General features: G+C 37.1%; 1 protein-coding gene across 2 annotated transcripts in view; it reads right to left on the bottom strand.

Annotated features, from left to right (window-relative positions):
* The window catches only part of thsd7ba (thrombospondin, type I, domain containing 7Ba), a 300,128-nt gene that overhangs the window by 48,890 nt on the left and 228,766 nt on the right, over positions 1–22,472 (bottom strand). For both annotated transcript variants that reach the window (XM_084123090.1, XM_084123089.1), the window contains 4 exons: positions 16,522–16,637; positions 14,870–15,002; positions 12,746–12,849; positions 4,195–4,386 (listed from right to left, as the gene is read on the bottom strand). In XM_084123090.1, coding sequence (XP_083979216.1) covers positions 4,195–4,386; positions 12,746–12,849; positions 14,870–15,002; positions 16,522–16,637 — 545 coding nt within the window. The remainder of the gene's footprint in view (positions 1–4,194; positions 4,387–12,745; positions 12,850–14,869; positions 15,003–16,521; positions 16,638–22,472) is intronic.

Here is a 22,472-nt window from a genome sequence, read left to right as displayed (position 1 = left end):
TCCGAGTTATTTTCGATGCTAATCTTTCATTTGATTCTTTTGTTCAGAGTATTATCAAAACATTTTTTTCCATCTCAGAAACATTGCAAGATTGTGTCCTATGTAAAATTTTCCTGTAGCAGAAAACCTGCGTATCTTCAGCATAAAAATGATAATGGAGGCCGAGCAAATCTCAAGAGATAGCCAAGTGGTGAAAGATAAATATTAAAAAGTAAAGGGCCCAAGACTGACCCTTGAGGAACACCAGTGAAAACAGAGCAAATCTCAGACCTATGGCCACCCATAGAAATTAACTGGGAATGGTCAGTTAAATAGGATCTAAACCACATCAAAACTGTCCCCAACACACCAAACACTCTTTCAAGGTGTGTGAGTAATAGACTGTGATCAACAGTATCAAAAGCAGCGCTTAGATCAAGAAGGATGAGAATGGATGTTGCACCAGAATCAGAAGCCATCAACAAATCATTGGTGACTTTAACCAAAGCTGTCTCAGTACTGTGAAATTTACGAAAACCCGACTGAAGGGGTTCAAAAAGGTAATTAGTCATGAGATGGTTACACAAATGAGAGGCAACAATATGCTCAAGTATTTTTGCAAGAAACTGAAGATTTGAGATAGGACGATAATTATTAAAATCATTCTCTCTCTCTCTCTCTCTTTTTTTTTTTTTTTTTTGGCACAAGACATGTAAGCAATCCTTAGTGCTGCTGGAACAACCCCGGTCTGCAAAGAGTCATTTATAAAACATAATATAATATTATATTAAATTTATAGAAATAATTTATAGAAATAAATATGCATGCTTGAAAGAATGAAGAATGTTGTATGCAAGTTGGTATAAAGAATGCATATATCATTAATTGAAAATACCATGTTCTTGTTTCTTTATGAGAAGAGGTTTTATTTAACTTTAAGATAAAGACACATGATATGTCACAGCAGTTAACTCTGTGTCTGTATAGCATGTTCAAACCTTAATATAATTCAAATTAACAGATTAATAGATGTTTCCTCCAGGAGTATATATAACGAGTTTGGAAATTGTAGAGAAATGCTTAATTTATGCATTGTCAGCTGTGGATACACCCTTTAATAATGAGCATAATTACATTTACATTTTAGAAACAACATTGACAACAAAAATACTTCCAAGTGCAACCAATGCAGAATTGTCTCTGAGCAACACTAAATTAATGAATACCTGAATAAATCAGTGTTAATAAATTAATTGGTTGAACAGGCACTTGTTTTGTTTCTAAATAAATCAGTGTGGTTTAAACAAATCTGTTGAGTGAATTATTATTTGACTCTCTCATAAAGACTCTATCCATGTCTCACAGCAGACCTCTATATACAGTATACAGGTATGGAGAAAGAGAAATGGACACAGTCATTGAGGTAGAAAGAAACTCACACTCTCACTGGTGTCCAGAAGCTTCCTGACGAGTGTTTGCCAGCCTCCATCTGTTCTGGGTGTTCAGAGGCGGTCAGTGATAGAAAACAGCTCTAACAGTGTGAAATCTCTGTCAGTACACTGCAGCCTCACTGACAATCTGCTTTCTGCGTTCACTGCGTGTGTGAGTGTGCGCATATGTATATAAAACACACACACTTTCCACAGCAACGATTCATTATTGATGACACCCCCAGAAACAAACACCTGCTTGATATAGTGCATTCAATTAAGCAAGAAGCACAATCATCCTTAGCTTGCAGTTTTCAGCCTTCATTTCTGTCTTTTTTTTTTGTGATGCTCTTGGATTTCTAGGTTGAAATTTGACATTTTAGCATGTGATCGCCTTTGATGTGGGATTTCCCAAAAGTATGAGGTGAAGAAAGCCTTTGAAGGTTTATCTGATACAGTGAACATGTCACACTGAGATGTGCAGGATCTTAATGAGAGCCAATCATGATTTTTATGGGAACAAACTAACTAAAGCAAAAAGCACTGCAATAATTCCCTAACAAGACCGCTCTAAATCTGCCCGTAGAGCAGTTCACAGCAGGTCTCTGATCTCTGATGATAGACAGGCCTATCAAAACACTTATGTATGTGCAGTAAAGCAAAAGAAAAGAAGAAGAGGACAGTTAATGAAATAATGAATATGAATATTCTCCTTAATGTTACTGACTGGAGCCATGAACACTTAAAGCTCACTTTAAATGGCTTCTTTTTCCGAGGCCATTTTCCGAGCTCTAGCTGATCATGCTCAGCTAAGGAATATACTAAAGCTGACTTGTCTGTCAGCTTACTTCCTTTGTTAAAGTGATATTCCTCAAGTGATACTACAATAATGACACTCTAGAAGCCATTGTACTGGCACTGGTGCTCCAAGGATTTTACAAAAATGCCACTAATTTGTACCCACACTTGTCAGGATATAAACAAGCTTACCGACTCGCTACGGTATAGGATTTATTCACTGATGCAGTATTTGTTCTGTGTTGTGACTTTTCCATTCCAAACACTAAACAAACATCCTGCTAACTGTAAGAAATGAACACAAGTAACCTTGTTATAGAAATAGTAATTTGTTTTTTTACAGTTTTTCTCAGTCGCTTTGGTGCATTTCTCACATCACTATTTACATTTGCACAACAGTTAGTTCAGCCTCCACAACATTTAGTCATTTGTGCACATCATAGTAGCAGTTTCTCATTCCTTCCAACAAATTGCAAATGCTTTTGGACATGCATCAATTGCTTTTATACAACTCTCTGCTGTTTTATAACATTATCATTTGCTTATGTCATGTCAGTCAAAATTAACTATACTTGTGAATGCTGAATAGTCATTCCATATAAAACTAATAGTCCTCATTTCATTGTTTGAGTCATTACATACAAAAATGTTGAACTAGTTGTCAAAATCTGTCAAGCAAATTTTACACATTTTTTTAAATCTTTTTTTTTTCCTGAAAATGTCTCCTAAATTAAACAATTTCTCTCAGGTGAATCTCAGCTTTCACTGATGAGGAACGTCTGGATGTGCATGAATGATTACAGTACTATGTATGTTCAGTTCCAATATGTACTGCAATATTGTTTACAGTTGTGCACAGCTCTACCCAAAGGGAGTTTATGTTTGTTGTAAATAAGGGTGTATTTTTTTCTTTTGCACAATGCTGTGAACAAATTAGAATTGCAAAGAGCATATGCAGTAAAAATGTGAAACATACATATTCAGTGTCTTGTACTCAGTTACCTCACTAAATACAGTAATGTGTAACTTTACTGTATTTTTCAAATGGCTGTGCAAATAGTATATAGTGCTGTCTTGAGCATTTTCAGGTAGTGTCACCAAGATCTGACTTTTTTTGCAGTGGAAAACATTTACAGAGTAAACTGTCATAATGAAAACATGACAAAGCCATTTGACTATCTTGTTCATAAACAATGGTGTCAGGACTTTTCATCTTGATGACACTGACACTTTCATTGACATGAATACTTGCTTTTGAGGAATGAGCTATCCATTTTGAGCAAGTGACACGCTTTTGCAGGTTATCAACTAGGTTTTGCAGTTTGTACTAATTGTTTTGAGAACTGCATTAACTGTTGTGCAAATGTAAATAGTGATGTGAGAAATGCACCAAAGCGACTGAGAAAAACTGTATTAACATTTTACCAGATTTAGCACTAAACTTTTGTTCACGTTTATTGTTTTGTATTTGACTAAATGTTTAGATTTGATAAAATTACACCAATTATAAAATTGTGCACCACAGATTTTTTCTAGAAGTACTTTGCTTCAGAATTATCCACTCGTTTAGTTTATAATTATTTTTGTTTAACTCAAAAAAGATTGTTTATCAGTTCCACACAACAAGGTTTAGATATTCTACAACGATCAAGAAAAAAACAGCACTGGTATCGGACCGATAAATTTGGAATATCGTATCGTTATGAAAAATCGGTGCATCACTAATTTTCATCAAGACTAACATTTTTACATATTTTATTTGACTCAATTTGCTTAAAGTTAAAGTTACAGCCTCTTAGATCAACCAGGAGTTAAGTATCTTTCTAAAGGGTAGAATGGTTATTGCACAAACCCGAAACCCTCATACCAGCCTCATGGCATTTTCTCATTAGTGTAATTAGCGCACAAGATTTGGGGGTGGCATACTATATACTGGATATTCACAACTTTGTGAATCACCCTGAAAAGTTGTCTGTATGTATCTCACCTGTTAGGGTGCGTTTGCGGGTATGTCGGCTCCCACATCCAGAGCATTCAGAGACTTTAGACCAAGAACTGAAGGTGCAGTCATCCCTGCAGGGCACCCAGCAGCTCCTGAAGCGGGACGGCATCGGCCCGGCCCACCGGAGACACTCTGACACGGCTGCCATCTCATCATACTCATCCACACAGCTCACTCCTGAGAGGGCACACAATCAAACACAGCTTTAATACAACAGTCATTTATGCCACTTGTGATAAAAATGTGATAAATATTGCTTTGGACAGAAAATACATGACATGACAGTACTTCAGGCATTAACGTTGTAGCGATTTCATGGAAATGTATTTGCAGCCGGACTGCACGTGGTAAAAGCCATTAACTTTTCCCCATAACTCTTCCTTCTACAGCGCTGATTTCAGATCCTCTCACATGGAAATTGTCATCCTCTGCATCACCGCCACTGAGGGACGATAAATGATATGCTTGGCAAATGTGAAGCCGCCTGTTACCTTTTCAGCACACTGCATCCATTCCACCCACAAGGTGAAGTATTCCTCGCAGACAGCAAAGATTGTGCCGAGGTCTTTTCCCCTCACTGACTTAAATTTGCCACTCTGCCTTACATGATGACATGTTTTTGACACAGTTCTCTGCAGCATGGCTCTTTCCACTCAGCAGAGGCTTTTCAAAGGGAGCACAGTTAACAGTTACACAGCTATAACAACATTTGAAGGGAACTTTTCAAACTGTATGGCAGAGCTTTTCATTGGTTCACATTGTTTACACAATATTATTAAAGAACAACTAAAAACACAATAATTGTTCCAACCGATCAAGACATCAGGCAATTTAATATAGAAAAAAGGTGGATTTTACCATGGTAAATAAACACATTGCAACATATGCCCTTTCATTGTTTATTGCTTTTATAGAACAGTGGCAGTAATAAACTAATGGTATAATTATTATATAGTTAATAAGCTTAACTGTAGCCTTGCCAAAATATCTAAAAGGAAGTCTAATGAGCACCAAGGCTCCATGTATTTAAAGCAAACACACTGACGTTGTGAAACATTATTACAATTTAAGGTAACCGTTTTCTATTTGAAAATATTTAAATATATAAAATGTAGTGTATTACTTTGATGTTAGCTTAATTTTCAACATCATTCCTGAAGTCTTCAGTGTCACATGATCCTTCAGAAATCATTCTAACATGCTGATTTGTAAACAGTGTAAAACAGTGTAAAAAGAGCACTACTAAATACATTTAGAAAAGAATAACTAGGGTGTTTCCATGTTATTTTGGGTGTGGTTCCATGGCAATAGCATGGTAAATGTGTCATGGCATTTTTTGAAGTACTTTGGAGTACCATATTTTACTGTCTGATACAATGACTGTACTATTGTACCGCCATCATACTTTTTGGAAAGATAAACAAGAAACAAAACAATGCAAATAACACATATATACTTTTCATTTCTTTTGCCATCTCAACTTTAAAAAGAATAACTACATAAGAAAAAGATTTAACCCAAATGAAAAATAAGAGGACTAAATATATACAGTACATTAGTGATATCTTCAGTATATACCATTTTATTTAGTCTTTTTCAAAGATTTTCTTCACTGATGCATTTACACTTGCACTTTATTGTGCACACAGATGAAATATGCTCTTTCAGCTACGAGTTTATTTGTTTTTCCAATGTTTAGTAGGTGTTCGTTCCCCACTGCTGGTGCCACATTGATAATTAATACTGTATTGATTCAGATTTGTAGGACACAAATTCCAACCCTTGCATATCTGTCAGAAAGGCTCTAAACCGAAGGGAGGGAACAACTGAGTTTTAAATATAGAACAAAGACCCTGTGCATGTTTAAGTGCCAAAATAACATCTGACTCGAGTCTGCATGGACGTCACCTTCCCTAGGGCAATGCGATGCTGTTATCTCAGAAGTGACCCTCTGATGTCTTTGAACAGGCATACATGTACACATACATTTTATTGATTCCTATTTGAATTTCAAATGTTGCTCTCTGACCAAAGCATTTGCTCTCTTCACTTCAGAGTAACGTGGGTGGAGATAGTATCTAGACGTGGGATGGTGTTTTAATAATACATCATAGTTTGCTTTTGTGTGAAAACGACAGACTTAGATTATAATTACAAAGGCATTTTATTTGTTTTCACTCTCTGCAACTATATATATGGATTATGTGTATAGGATCATGTAGAGTCAAGTCAGTCATAAACAGATTCAAATAATTCATTAAATACACTATCGTTCAAAAGGTTTGGGGTCAGTAATATTTTCTTTTTTTGTGTGAAGAAATTCATACTTTTATTTAGCAAGGATGCATTCAATTGGTTAAACATGACAGTACAGACATTTATAATGTTACAAAAGACTTCTATTTCAAACAAATGCTATTCATTTGAACTATCAATTCATCAAAGAATCCTGAAAAAAGTGCATCACATTTTCCACAAAAATATGAAGCAGCAGAAATGTTGATAATAATAATAAATGTTTCTTGAGCAGCAAATTATAATGATTTCTGAAGCATCACGTGACACTGAAGACTGGAGTAATGATGCTGCTTTGCCATCACAGGAATAAATTACATTTTAAAAAACAAAAAAAGTTCAGTGATATTTCACAGTATTACTGCTTTACTGTATTTTTTTTTATCAATGCAACCAGATGTCTGTGACATCGGTCAATTATACATTTTAGTGTTCATTATACAAAACTATTTGACCAATCAGAATCAAGAGAGCTTGAAATTATGTGTAGCATATTATGGTACTGTACCATAAAGGACATTGTTAACAGAATTGAATAGTCATTCTGAGCATTTTGTCCTTCAGATTCAAATGTGAAAGGTAAGTTTTTTTTACTCTTAAGAATTTCACATGCCTCCCAAGGTAGACATCAGTTTATCCCTCCTACTCTGTCTCTCCTAGCTCCCTTTTCTTTCTCACACTCATTGCTGGTTCCCGCAGTGCCCCAGAGACAGAAAGGTTGACAGTAGTGACATTCTGATTGGAGCGCACAGGCTGCCCATTTTTAGCACAATTATTTCCCCTCTCTCCACAATCCCTATACCATTCTCTCTCAATTTATCTCCTCTCCCTATTGTTAACATTTTATTCTTATCTCGGCTCATGACAGGGATCAACTTAATAATACAGCCACTTACAAAGGTGACAATGTTTGCTGACTACTCAAAAGGACACAGTGGAGAACTTTTATGGCCCTTAAAAAAGACTCTGTCAGACTTGCCGGCTAAGCTTCTCAGTACTCATTAACGGCACAGGCCGAGCGCACAAAAAACCCAGAAGACGACTTTTTTCATTAGAGTAACACTTTCATGTGCTCTTAGAATTAAGGTTTCGATATGTGGGAATCTAAGCCCAATTAAATGATTACTGAAGCTATGCACAATACCAAGAAGCACTGTGGAAGACACTCGCACATCCACCCCATAATAATGGGAACTGATTAACTGAGACATTTTAATCCATAATGTGAGACGAAGATTAGTATGTGTGGTATAATCAATATATGTGCCTTCTTAAATACCCCCGACGTGATTTAGTGGACACCAAAGACTGCAGCGAGTTGCTCAAAATGTGCAAAATAAGATCCCCAATTGGGAACAAGCTTTTTCATACCAAAAGTGAATAGACAAAGCGTTGAATACCAGCAGCAAACATTCACCTTAAAATAACTTACAAAGAATGTGACAAATTTCTGTCAGCAAAATGTACCACAGCAAAACCAAAAATACTCCTGTCATTCACATCCTGTAATGCTAAATACTACCTATCTGATATGGATTTCTGCCATATGCAGACAGTTTCATGGACTATGACAGGAGCATTCTTTGTATTGTTGGTTTCCAGTAAGGGTTCATTGTGCAAGGACAGATAGTAATCAACTGTACAAGGACTCTGTCAGTGTGAGCGTTCCTTAACAGCCTGTCTACACTGGAATTCAGTCATTCACTTTCAATGAGAGGTAGTGATTTGAGGTGATATGAATGACAGTGACTGTAGGCAGTGGTACAAAGGTGAGTAGAGTTTAACTTTATACAAACAAGCAGTGATATTAAGCGTAGCCTCAGTTCTGGCAGGTCACGTTAGTCAAGCTTGCATCAGCTGACTCTCAGCTGATCCACGTCTACCTATAGGGATGTCCCGCGTGACGTCACGCCAGTTGGAGCAGCCATTTTGACGGTATAGAAAATCCTAAACCGCTGGTCATAATACAGGTCGTCGCGAAATATTCACCAGAGAATGTCTATATTCACCTATTTTTCTATCATGCCCGAGCGATGCTGTGATACCGATAGCCTGCTAAGCTTGTGTATGCTTTTAATGAAGCTCCGGTGTAGCGTGATGGGAAGTGAATAAGGTAACTTAGCTGTAAATGTCACCGAACTCAATGTCAGGAAGTTTTTCTACACATTTAATGTCTGTAAAAAGAACTTGTGGTGCTTCATAAGGATCTATGATTACTAATTCCTTTATCTTCCTCTTGTATATTTCTTTTTGTGATGACATGACGTGAAGAGTTAGCTGACGGCCGCTGTGCTAATAATAGTACCAGCTAATGGTCAGTGTTCGTCTAAACCAGTGACCGTGACGCTGAAGTGTGTGAGAACAAATGAATAACATCAGTGTGAACCACGAACATTTATTTATTTGAATTAAATATTTAAATTTTAATCATTCTGTGTCATTTTTCAATGTCAGTCTTTTCATTATTTACATGTTTATGCCCAAAATGCTATAATATTCAAAGTAGTTGACTGTCATTCTCCTCTACCATTATTGATTAAATAGCCTAGCCTATTTAACATCGTTACTAGGCACGATCGCGAGCATTCATTCAACTATTTTAAAAGACTGGAATAAACACCAGCACACACAAGCAATCTTTATAGTCAATTTAATTAAAAAATGTAAACCCAACAGGTAAGAAATGTCAGAAAGAGAAGGAAAAAAAAACTGTTAATGGGAAGACGAGTATATCGGACTGCTGCAGCTTAGTGGATAAATATATTTAGCCTATTTATTATTCAGAATGCACAGTTGGAAAGAAAATATATTTATAGGAACATTACAGCATGCTCAAGATAATTAATACAGTGACCATTATATACTATTATATTATTTTAATCAATTCGCAGTCATAAAACATGTGATAATCCGCATTCTCATGTATGTAGGTGCGCTGAAGTATTCCGTCAAAATGGCTGACACGCGGCTAGGGGTCACGTGACTGGGAGATCCCTATAGGAATACTACGCCTATCACTGTATACATATATAAGCTCCTTCAGTATTATCAGCAGATATCGCGGTTTTCAGGAGCTAATTACCCTCCTCCATCCCCAGCTCCTCCTCTCACCCAGTCAGTATTTGGCATTCTGATTCCCCTTTGAATCAGAATAAATTCTCGAATCATGTTGTACTTTAAAATCTCGAATGAATGATATCTGCAATACATTCATGTTGGTTCTGTTCTGTTTACCCCAAGGGGGATTATTGCTGCTCTCCCTGCTCTTATCCATGCTAGGCTGCAATGATGCGCAGAGAGTTCTCGCCCAGAACAGAACCATTCCGCCAATCCAAACTGTATGCTAACTGTCAATTGTATTTGACGATAGTGGTCCTGACAGAAATAATGCAACCACCAGCATGATCTCACTAGTGATATGTATTTGTCTGTTAAGACATATTGACGGCATCAAAAACGTAAGCATTGTATGTCTTACATATTCATGTTATATATATATATAAATATATAATATATATAGATAGATAGATAGATAGATAGACAGATAGGTAGATAACTAGATAGATAGATAGATCGATAGATAGAAAAAGTATTTATGTTGCATACAGTACAACTCTCTGTTGTAGGTTTGCGAGTAAATCACTAGTATATGCGACTAAATCTTCACTCTGGGTGAATAAATGTCTATCATTAGTCATTGGCTAATAAATTCTTAGATTTTACTCGCCAGTGTGTGTGTTAGAGGCTAAGTATAAGTTTAGCATTTTCACTCGCTGAACACTGCCTGAGCGCTTGAGAGTTTCACTCTCTGTCAAGCGATATGTACTATTTCAATTCACCTCAATGGATGTGCGTTTCTCACACACACGCATAGAGAGAGAGAGAGTGAGAGAGTCTTCCATACCACGGAAGGAAGTAGTTCTGCACAAAAGAGGGTTTTTAAAGACACTCCAGTGTTGTTTCTTATGTATTTACTCATGTGTGCCGTCGAACTGTTGTATAAACGCAATATAACACTCGTAGCCGTGCAATATGGCTGTATATCAACACGCTGTGATTACCTCGGCCTATGGCCACTCGTGTGATATTGCTCATATAGAAATAGAATATAATATCAAAATAGAATATCAGTCTGGCGAGTAACCAAACAAATGTACTAGCCAATGGCGATTCTATTGCCAAGGTGTGCGTAGAGGGTTGCAGTATGTAAATATATTTAAGCAATAGATGCAGTCAGTACAATGATACAACGATACTCAATGTACAATGCCTAAATAAGTCAATAAAAAACAAAAACGAATGAACACTAATGAGATCAGGCCAAAACTACCAATGAGAGTGCAGACAGTGGCACTCACATGATCACCAACAGACGCAGTCACTCATATCTTCTCGCATCTCTAACTCTCACTGAAAATGAATGACTTCTGGTCGCTTTTTTGCTGCAAATCTGTCTGAGGAAGCACAATATGTTTGAGGTTCGCGTTACTTTTGCAGAGGTGTCTGTCTTTCTGGTTCATTTAGTGTAATTTACTGCATTGTCTTCTAGCCCTGTTATTTATTGTGGAGGATGCTGATAGAGCAAGTGTTCTCAAACACAGCAGGAACTCTGCGGCTGGCTCATTTGCATCTGTGTGCCGGAGAGCGTCTGTGCGCCTGTCTCAAGCCACCACTCCACCTGAGTAGGGTGAGAATAATCAAATTACATCAGCCGGGGATGCTTGCCTAAAATATAACAATAAATCATCCGTGTACATAAACAATCTGCGTAATTTTTAATCACTAGACTAAGGTAAAACAACAAGAGCTTATTGCTGTTGTGGTGGTGGTACTCACTGTTAGTGCTTGTGGAATTAAAAAGCAGGAACGAATTGGTGAACATTCGTAAATTAGCCAAGATTTATTGTTTACTTTAATTCATGCCCTCATGCAGTGAGATCCAAGGGGAGGTCAACACTGTCAAGTGCTGGTTTAAATAAACCATGAAATTGAATCTGCACACAGGCAAGTGCTCTCTGCAGTCCATCTTCATGTAATCCGTATCCTAACCTTGCTGCGGGGGCACGCGTACAATAGCGGCTACGTACTAGTGCCTATTTGAATCTTCAATTGCAGGATAACATTTACACAGACTTGTGATTTTTAATGAATGGCCTCGTTAATTTTAATGAATGCACTCAATATCTGGAATAATACTGACCTTTGACTCGGCACAAAAATGTCAGCTTTCTTCCATTGTACCAATATGATATTCTGATAAACTGGGGAAGCTCAGTAAAATGTCACACTACATTGTGTCTAAAAGTAATAACTTCTGGATACAATCATTTATTTTAATTTGATCTCAACAAATTCAAGGTTTCCATGGAAAATACTTTTGACTTTCGTTACTGAAGATATTTGAAAAATCCATTTATTAGTCAAATTATTTTGATAGGCTTCCCATTTTGAGTTATCATACTCTTTTATGTTAACACTTTATAATAACTACAATACATCATTATCAAATATTGCTTAAAATGTAAATTAAAATAGTAAAACATATTTTCCTAAAAAAAAAATCAAAGTCATTACTTTTGTGAAAGGACATGGAACTAATGACATGTGTAGCATTATATTTAATGTACTTATTTTCATCAACGACTAATGAATTAATGCTTTGAGAGCTATATATATATATATATATATATATATATATATATATATAATGATTAAAATAAAGTATTATTTGAATAGATTTCAATATTTCTGGGGAAAAAAAATCACAAGAAAAATAATTCACACATTCGTCCTATAATACACTTCCTCAGAAACTGTACTATACTCTAATAATATCAATATATGGAATAATTTGCACAAAAATGTCAGAATATGTTGATATTTCTACACAGAATATGTTTAAATTACCAACATCACACCCACAGAACAGCTCTGTAAATCAAAAAGTTTGGCTATTTTTTTTAAAGCATCTGTGCCCCAAAGGCAGACTGTTCCTCTTACATTGTCTGTGATATCTGACAGCTTTCACTTCCATTCTGTCTTAATCACACCGGGAGTTCCGGCATGCTGCATCAACACTTCACACTCTGTACAGCGCCAATGAACAAAGCAGAGCTCAAAGCAATGAACACATTCATATATGTGCACAGCGATGCATATAGCTCAAAGGCAGAGCAGCAACAGGTGGCTATGTAGCATACCATGAGAATTGACTCTTTTACATGAAACAAATTTCTCTTACCTCTCATCTCTAATCCTTTACCACACGATTCACTCGCTCCCGCCATTCCCTGCTGGACAGAATCTGGGACCAGAGTACATGGATGCCATCTGTGTGCCTTCCATCTGAAAAAGAGATGAAGATTTGTAATGATTGTTTGATGTTGGAAAAAAGTCCCCTGAGTTGTTACCATGACATACATTTTTAGTCTAAGACAGGCTGTGCATATACTATAAATATACTAGGTATTATTTAGGTAATAACAGATATCATATAATACCAGAAATAACCTGGAAATAACACATATGTACACATGTAAGCAGACCTTCCAGTGTAAACACAATGCATATCAATAGAAGCCTTACACTTACAATACTTAAATCAGTATATTAACCAGCATGATGCTGTCACAGTCTTTTATGATACATGGAATTAATTGCCTTTGTATTCAGGGGGCTTTTACAGGAAAATTTGTTTCATCTAGCCTTGCAAATGAGAAAAATGGTGACCGTTAAATAAATCCTATAAACCAGTGGTAATGATGTTCTGCATTAAACGAATGACTTTGTTTCAGCATACTAAACAGTTTCTTGTCAATAGTTTTAATTACAAGGGATTTCAATGGCAGATGCCAATGCTGACATCTACAAATGAGAGTGGTCATTGGTTAATATGAAGTAATACATTCACAAGTGCAAATATTCCATGCAAGTTCTCAACTATCAACTTTACTGAAATATTATAAGATATACTAGTGTATATTATAAGATATACTAGTGTTGTAGTCCCGAGACCATTCTTGAAGGACATGGTCTTGTCTCATTCTCAGACTTCGAGGACTCTAAGAGGATTTTATTTTAAAACCGGTCAAGACCACATCTGCGGGGATATCACCAAATTGCCATTGCATTATCTGATTTATTTGTTAATCATTAATGTGACTGGATGTAAAACTTGCTGCTTCAAATGCAATCAATAACTTATTTCTGTTTTTTTTTTTATTATTAAATAAATAAATATATATATATATATATATATATATATATATATATATATATATATATATTTTCATTCTCGACATGAATGATGAGTGAACGTTACTGGATGTGATGGAGTGGAGCATTCGAATTCTTAAATATGCTAACATTTAAAAGTTTGTAGTCTGTAATATTTCTTTAAATGTAAAGTCTCTTTGCTCACCTAAGATACATTTATCTGATCACAAATACAGTAAAAACCGTAATATTGCTAAATACAATTTTAAATGTCTGTTTTCTATTTGAATATTTTGTAAAATGTAATTTATTCCTGTGATGGAAAAGCTGAATTTTCAGCATCATTACTCCAGTCTTCAGGGTTACATGATCCTTCAGAAATCATTATAATATAATGAATTGATGCTCAAGAAAGATTCATAATTATCAACATTGAAAAGTTGTTCTGATTAATATTTTTGTGAAACCTGTGATGAATAGAAAGTCTATTTTGCCTACATTGAATGTATCCTTGCCATATCAAATTATTAATTTCTTTCAGAAATTATTTTTTTCCTGACCTCTCAAACATAGTGTATGTGGAGCCTCATTATTATTCAAGAAACCTTGTGGCCTTATCTTATGACAGGTGCTTTTGCAGGCATTCAGAAGCATTAGCTGATGTTTATTTGCATGGTGTAAAAGCATGAAAGAGTCATACAGATTATCTCTTCTGAAATGTTTGTGTAAAACATGTTTTTTATGGGTGAGTTTATAGAAACAAAATGCTGCCTGATACAGCTATTATTGCATTAACAAATCAACCTACTTCCATTTGTGAATAAACCTTGCAGAATAACAATTTCAGAAGTTATTACAACTGCTCAAACGCATTCACATTTATTCATGAGCTGGAGAAACTTGCAAATAGCTTGGCATTTACTTGCGCAGTAAATTACAGCTACAGTGTGACTTGTGTATTTTGTGGAAAGTATTGTGTTTACAAAACAGCGTATAATAAATTTAGGTTTTTCATGCATGCGATTCTGAACTGCTGTGTGGGTTTGCAAACGGTTTTTTTGACTCCACAAAGGTGAAATAAAACAGGCTGACATTGTATGAGTCTAACTGATAAATTGATAAACCACTAGTGTGAATGCAGTTTATTCACCTGTAAGTAGGACAAACCAGTAGAGCCTCACATTCTCTCTCCTCATATAAAGTATCTGGACACTCTTGACCCCCATTGGCCGCCCGCTGGATGATGATCCTGTATCGTGACTGTGAGGGCACGGTGCTGTTCACTGCATAGTTCACACAGAAAGAAAACATCACTTTCACTCATCTTTCACTTTATTAGTATTCTGACAGCGATTACCGCAGCAGGAACAATTCAAAGAGCTCTTTAGATAAGAGCTAATGATATGATTCTCTGGTGGAGTTCACTGTATGGATCCTAAGCTGATGTAACGACTTCATTTAACAGACGATGTAAGGCTCATTACGCTTTGCTAATTACTAAAACACTGATAATAGCACAATTAAGAGGGCGATCTCATTAACAGAAGACCCAACAGGGTAAAACACCCTATTTACAGAGGGGATATCAGTTATTTAAAACCTTTCTTCAAATGTTACCATTTGATTCAATCATCATAAATGCATGTTTACTGGTTTCTTTAGTTGAAGTAATTGTCAATTAATAGTCTCATTTAAATGTAATAAAACTTTTTTGCTGGTAAGAAAAGCCCCACTGAGAATGACACATACGGTATGTGGTCCGGCTTTCACTGCTTTTACAGCAGTGTATGACATCACGTCCCAGTAGGTTGGTGTGAAATCTTGTTTTCATTATCAACATACTGTCCTCATGGAGGTAATGAATTTTAGATTCTAATAACCAACTCTGTAAATATAATGACTTTTCTCGTAGGAAAAGAAAGAAATAATTAGATAAGAGAGAATGGGGAAATGCTGAAATCTGATTGAGATGTTAAATAACATTTAAAATCAACAATTAAATCTGACATGAATGGTCCCATAAATGTTGTTTCTTATGCTCAAATAACATTAAAAAAAGCATTTAATTGAGGTTAGTCCAGCCAATGCACATGTTGTAGTCCCAATTGAGTATCTCAGGACACTTCTAACTGTGGCTGCAGTAACATGATGACTTGATCAACTGGTGACTGGTGTAACCGGTCCTACTCGACCCGCTCCGAGAGGGATTCGAACCGCAGTCTCTGGCATCAGTTGTAAGTGTGCCTCTTGAGATCAGGGGAGTGAGGTTTACACGCACAGCACATATATATATATATATATATATAATGTCTTATTTGAATTTCTATTTTTAAATAAATGCTGTTCTTTCATATGTATCATGGTTTCCACAAATTTATTTTCTGTTTTCAACATTGATAATAATAAGAAATGTTTCTTGAGCAGCAAATTAGCATATTATAATGATTTCTGAAAGATCGTGTGACACTGAAGACTGGAGTAATGATGCTGAAAATTCAGCTTTACCAACACAGGAATAAATAACATATAAAAATGTATTCAAATAATAATAAAAAACAGTTATATTAAATTGTAAAAATATTTCACAATATTACTGAATTTTGATAAAATAAATGCAGTTTTGAACATAAGATGATCAAAACATAAAAAAAAGATTAAAACAGTCTTCGTATGTGTTCCACAGGAAAAATAAAAGCAAACAGTTTTGGAAATACATTTTTATTTTCAGGTGAACTATCCCTGCATGTGAGGTCCCACTGAAATGTCACAGCTAAAGGTTGTGTGAGGAGATTGTATCAATACCTGGCAGGCATGTGGTAGGGCAGGCTGTCCATTCACTGAAAGGAGTCACAATGCAATCTTTCCTACATGGCAGTAAACAGGGTTGAACGGTGTCCGGTCGGGCAGATTCTGGACACCTATGACACAGACACATGGAGAACAGAAAGAAGACTTTTTTTTTTTCAAGATCAGTTATAAGCTGTCTTAATTCACACTGCAGTTGCTCTGTCCTTGACCTTTTACCATGGGTGCAGATATAATCTGTGCTGGTCCTATGTGCAGGTTGATTTACTGTACCCCACAAACCCAGACATTATCATGTACAGATACAACACAGTTCCAATGACACTATCTGTGTAACAGAAGATCACAACGACACTGTAGGGGAAGTTGATGTAATATTTATTGCATCTTACCAGCAGAGGCTGCAGCTGATTGTATCTGAGCGAGTATACGGTAAAGGTGAGTTATTTCGGTATGAGTGATGGCAAGCGAGATGCTACGTGAGCCTTTATATTTCTTAAGAGAGAGATAAAGAGAGATTCCCCACACAGCTCGCTATACTGTACTGTGCAATCTAATGGAAAGAGAGTTTTTTATTCTGTGCTCTAAAATACTTTATTCTGATTGGTCGATCACAGAGCTCCATGATCACTTATTTTTGTGATATTGATCATACATAATGATTGTATATTTGGCAAACATATGCAAACACCATGCATTTTTTCCACAAAACACCAAACATGTATGGATGTACACTAACATTCAAAACTGTGGGGGTTTTGTTTGGTTGTTGTTGTTTTTTAAATAAGTCTCTTATGCTAACCAAGGCTGCATTTATTTGATCAAAATTACAGTGAAAACAGTAATGCTATGAAATGTTATTAACATTTAAAATAACTGTTTGTCTTCTATTTTAATATATTTTAAAAAGCAATTTATTCCTGTGATGGAAAGCCATTACTCCAGTCTTTAGGGTAACATGATCCTTCAGAAATCATTATACTATGCTGATCTGGTGCTCAAGTAACACTTATCATCAATATGAATGTGGGAAAAAAAAGTTGTTCTGATTGCTATTTTTGTGCAAGCATGATACAGTTTTTCAGAATTATTTGATAAATACCAAAGTTCAAAAGATCAGCATTAAAAAAAAATTGAAATCTTTAGTAACATTATAAATGGATTTACTGTCATTTTTGACCAATTTAATGCATCCTTGCTAAATGAACGTATTTAAAATCTTACTTAGTGTGTAACATAATTTAACAAATAAAAATTAAACTTTGAATTTTTTATTCAAAAAAATAAATAATTAACATAACTTCAACTGTCTTCAGTGGAATAATTAAGTATATACCGACATTTACTTTCCATTTGAAGCTTCAAAGTGGTAGTTATGTAGCTGTCAATGGAGGGACAGAAAGCTCTCAGATTTCATCAAAAAGATCTTGATTTGTGTTCGAAATTAAGATATATTTTCCATCCTACTTTTTTTCCATAACAATGTACCCGTTTCATGGCTCTCCAAGCACTCTCCGGTATCGGTTACTTATAAAAAATTGAGAGAAGTTCAACTTAAATCAATATTTCATGGACATTGATCTATTTGGTAAACAGGCGTGTGGTAGGATGGAAAATTACATTCACCCTGGTGAATATATAAGGGATAATGTACAGCCAGACGATCGATTTCACAAAACAAACCCCTTCTGGTCGAAACAAGACCCATTATTTTGCGATAATGACTGGTTGACTGCATATGATCCCTTACATACAGTATGTACTAGGGTGTATGTCCTGCTGGACATGTGTGTACTTGTGAGTGCGAGTATGTGCATGCTTTTGTTTGAGAGCATGTTGCTCCATGGAGAATGCCCATCCCTGTAAGCTGGATTCTGGATTTCATTTCCCAGCATGCAGCAGCTCTAAAGAGAGGCGGTGGGACTCAGCAGGCCTCTACCAAATACAGGCTTTGGAGACCAGCAAACAGGACACATCAAAGCAGCGGACAAGAAAGAACAGAGCCATGAATCATCTGTTTCTCTCTCACTTTTGTGCTCTGTGGAGCAGAATGTCATTACAGAAGGCAATCACCCAAAGGCATTGATGCTACACAGCTTTAGGAGAGGAACAAAAGAGTGGGTGGAGGATAAGTGCAAGAAATCAGTAGAAAGAGGAGACATCACAGAAGACAACAGGTTGACACAAAACAAAGCGCGTTTATGTTTTGTTCAGCTCAAAGGGAAAGTTCACCCAAAAATGAAAAATTCTGTCATCATTTACTCATGTCGTTCCAAACCCGTAAGTCTTTCGTTCATCTTCGAACACAAATTAAGATCTTTTTGATGAAATCTGAGAGCTTTCTGTCCCTCCATTGACAACTACACAACTACCACTTTGAAGCTAAACTAATACATATGAATTGAGCGGTTTAGTCTGATTTTCTGAAGAGAAACGATTGCTTTATATGATGAACAGATTTAATTTAAGGTTTTATCCACATATAAACATTCATCAATGCACACATGAGATATGTTAAACAGAAGCTCAAGCATGTTTTCTTGATGTGCAAAAACCAAAGAGGTTCATTCTCATGTGTTACGCAGCACGTTTGAGCTTCAGCAAGAACCAATGAGGTTTGTTCTTGCACGTCAAACAGGTCAAGCGATCTGTTCATAATAAAAATATATATAATTCATTACATTTATATAGCGCTTTTCTGGGTACTCAAAGTGCTTTACATGGAAGGGGGAATCTCCTCAACCACCACCAATGTGCAGCATCCACCTGGATGATGCGACGGCAGCCATATTGCGGCAGAACACCCATCACACACCAGACAGTGATGAAGCCAATCAGTCAATATGGGGATGATTAGGAGGCCATGATGGACAGAGGCCACTGGGCAAATTTGGCCAGGATGCAGGGGTTACACCCCTACTCTTTTTCCGAAGGACATCCTGGGATTTGTAATGACCACAGAGAGTCAGGACCTCAATTTCACGTCTCATCCGAAGGATGGAACTTTTTATGTTCATCATATAAAGCTATCGTGTCTCATCAGAAAAGTTGACTAAACCGCTCAATTCATAAAAATTAGCCTAGTTTTACAATATTTTTATGAATTATTTTAGGTGTCAAAGTGGAACAGAAACTGCCAATGGAGGACAGAAATCTCTTAGACTTCATTAAACATATATTTTTGTGTTTCCAAGATGAACAAAAGTCTAACGGGTTTGGAACGACATGAGGGTGAGTAAATGACAGAATAATCTTTGTGTGAAATAACCCTTTAAAATTTAATTGGATGGGGCATGCTTAAAGCTGTCATAAAAAAAGAAACATTAATTCACAGGACAAAAGCAATATGAAACAACACACTGGTTGAATTCATAATTAAAGTAGATTTCCCTGAAAAGAGTAAACACTTTGACTGAATAGTGTTTTACAAGATATTTCTCTGTTTGTGTCATCCCAGCACAGAAATGAACCAATTATTTTATTTTTTTAGTTGGTGAGGCTAATGGTGCAGAAATTACACTGCACCTATCTGTAGGCAAATTAATTAGGCATATTGAAGAATTGTTTATTATGATTATTATTAATAATAAATACAACTGTTTTTTAAACACTGTTATATCATATTGCTGTTATCGCAGTTTTAGAAAAGCCATTGCAGAAGAGCAGAAATTACTAATTTTCACTGTAACTATTCTGATTCAAATAGTTTATTATGCTATCTCTAGGCAAATTACTTAATGACATATTTGTACATTACAATTATCTAATAATTAATACAATAATTTTTATAAACACTGTTTTATCATATTGCTGTTGCCAGTTTTAGAAAATTAATAATTCACCCAAGGTCGTGGATTAAATTTAATCCATTTATTTGAATGACAATGGAGAGAAAGAGAAGGCAGGAAATGATGTGGCAATGGAGATAGTGTGGAGAGTGGCAGTGGAGAGAGAAGACAGGAAATTATTTGGAATGAGGAGGAAATAGCTTGGAAATCAAGCTTGAACTTGCATCACCCACATTTCATTGGTTCAACAAACATACATAATATATCATCCTGCTCCACAAAACTGTACTTTAAAATTGCTGAGATCAGATCACATTTAATGTTGACAGACAAGTTGATTTGTACCTATATGGAACCTGGTTTATTTTCCTCTTTATGCAAGCATATGAGTATTAATAAAGAACAGGTATAGCAGCAGAAATATAAACAAACATCTCCCTGTTGGGTCATTTCATATATCAGGATGTTTAAATAGCTCAGCCCTGCTGTTTTAAATAAAGCGGAGTTATCTGAACACACACCACAAAATATCAGCCGCTCTCATCTGATGACATGTTCTATATAACTGATGTTCTGTTCTGGCAACCTCCAGCACATGCGGCAAGGCACAAGGGATATGATGTGTGTGTGACACAAACACATAAATTTACCCACACCATCAAACACATCCATGCCATATACAGTAAACCCATCTGTGATTTATGCTTCAGTATATCTGTGAGTGAGAGCGTGTGTGTGTCAACAGACCACTATAAACCAGACTGTGATTTGTTCTCTTCTGACTGTAAAGAAGTTTAGATTATTCATTGGTAAAGACAATTGTATATGACAACGTTCCCCTTCGTCAGCTCACTACTACGTAAGTCAGAAGTGATTCTGACGAATGGGGATCACTTGCGAGCCTATCTACTTCGAGTGAAACAAAACTAGCCAATGCACATTGGCATGCAATAATTGCACCAGCTGCTATGCATCGCGGCGCAAGCATATAATGAGCAGCAGGTGCATCACATCCTTGTCTTTCGCTTCGGAGCCAGACAGCGCATGCTGTTCCTGTTCTCTCAAGCATCTGTTAAGAGTGTTGCTGTTCGAGTCTCTGCTGGAAGAAGCCTCTGCGAGCTGGTGTTGGCGTGACGGCGCGTGCAGTGAGAGTCGTGATTCTCCAAGAGTGTGCGCCTTCAATGAGAAAAGCTGTTCATTCAGCTTGTTGGTTTCGGTGGGCGTTTCCAGAGAGTGAGTGTTCACACAGGCTTACACTAACCGTGTGTTGCCACGGTTATCTCCCTATGCGCCTAAGCACCAGAGAGAGCAAATTCCCAAAAGAGCTTACACGATCTGACCCTACGTCTTTTTCAAGATGTCATTCAAATCGTGTTTCTGGATGCAGCAGAAGAGGCCTACTTCGGTTAATAGCCTTCAGGGGATCATAGTGAGAGGTAACCCGCCGAGCCAGTCTCCTCGGGCCCCTCACTCCTCTATAACGCTACCCACGGAGCCTCCAAGAGAGCGCGCTGGGCCATCCGTGGCAGTCCCAGTCATTTCTTTTGGAGCTCCACCGGATGATCAAATGGCGGTCGCTGCATCAGAGGGTGAGCTAATGTCCTCTGGGGATGAAGACTCGGCTGCGCTGCCTCCTTCGGGTGTGACAGCGTTGTCCGAGTTAGACCCAGAGCTCACGGCTATGCTTTCCAGGGCCGCTGCAAGTGTTGGCTCGAGTGGAACCCTCCACTGTGTCCCGAACCACGCGGCGGCCTGTGCTGGTTCTCAGCGCCCCGCCCCAGTGCCTTTCTTTCCGGAAGTGCATGAAGAGGTTACTAGAGCACGGACGGCACCTTTTTCTGCCTGAAACCGTTCTGGTGCCTCTTCCTCCCTCACTACCCTCGACGGTGGAGCAGCTAAGGGTTACGTGGAGATCCCCCCGGAGGAGTGGTCTGTGGTGATGCAGCTGTGTTCCAAGACTGCTACCTCCTGGTGGGGAAATCCGCGCCTCCCCTCCCGGGCGTGTAATTTCTCGTCCGCTCTAGCGGACAAGGCATACTCAGCCTGTGGAGAAGCTGTGTCTGCCCTGCATGCCATGGCGCTCCTGCAGGTCTACCAGGCCAAGGCACTCAAGGAATTGCACAAGGGTAGTTATGACCCAGGGGTTATGCAGGAACTGTG

Source organism: Abramis brama, assembly GCF_963993115.1.
Source record: "Abramis brama genome assembly, chromosome: 8".
Taxonomy (NCBI): domain Eukaryota; kingdom Metazoa; phylum Chordata; class Actinopteri; order Cypriniformes; family Leuciscidae; genus Abramis; species Abramis brama.
Note: the sequence above shows the minus strand (reverse complement) of the source record. Positions and strands in the feature narration are given on the sequence as shown.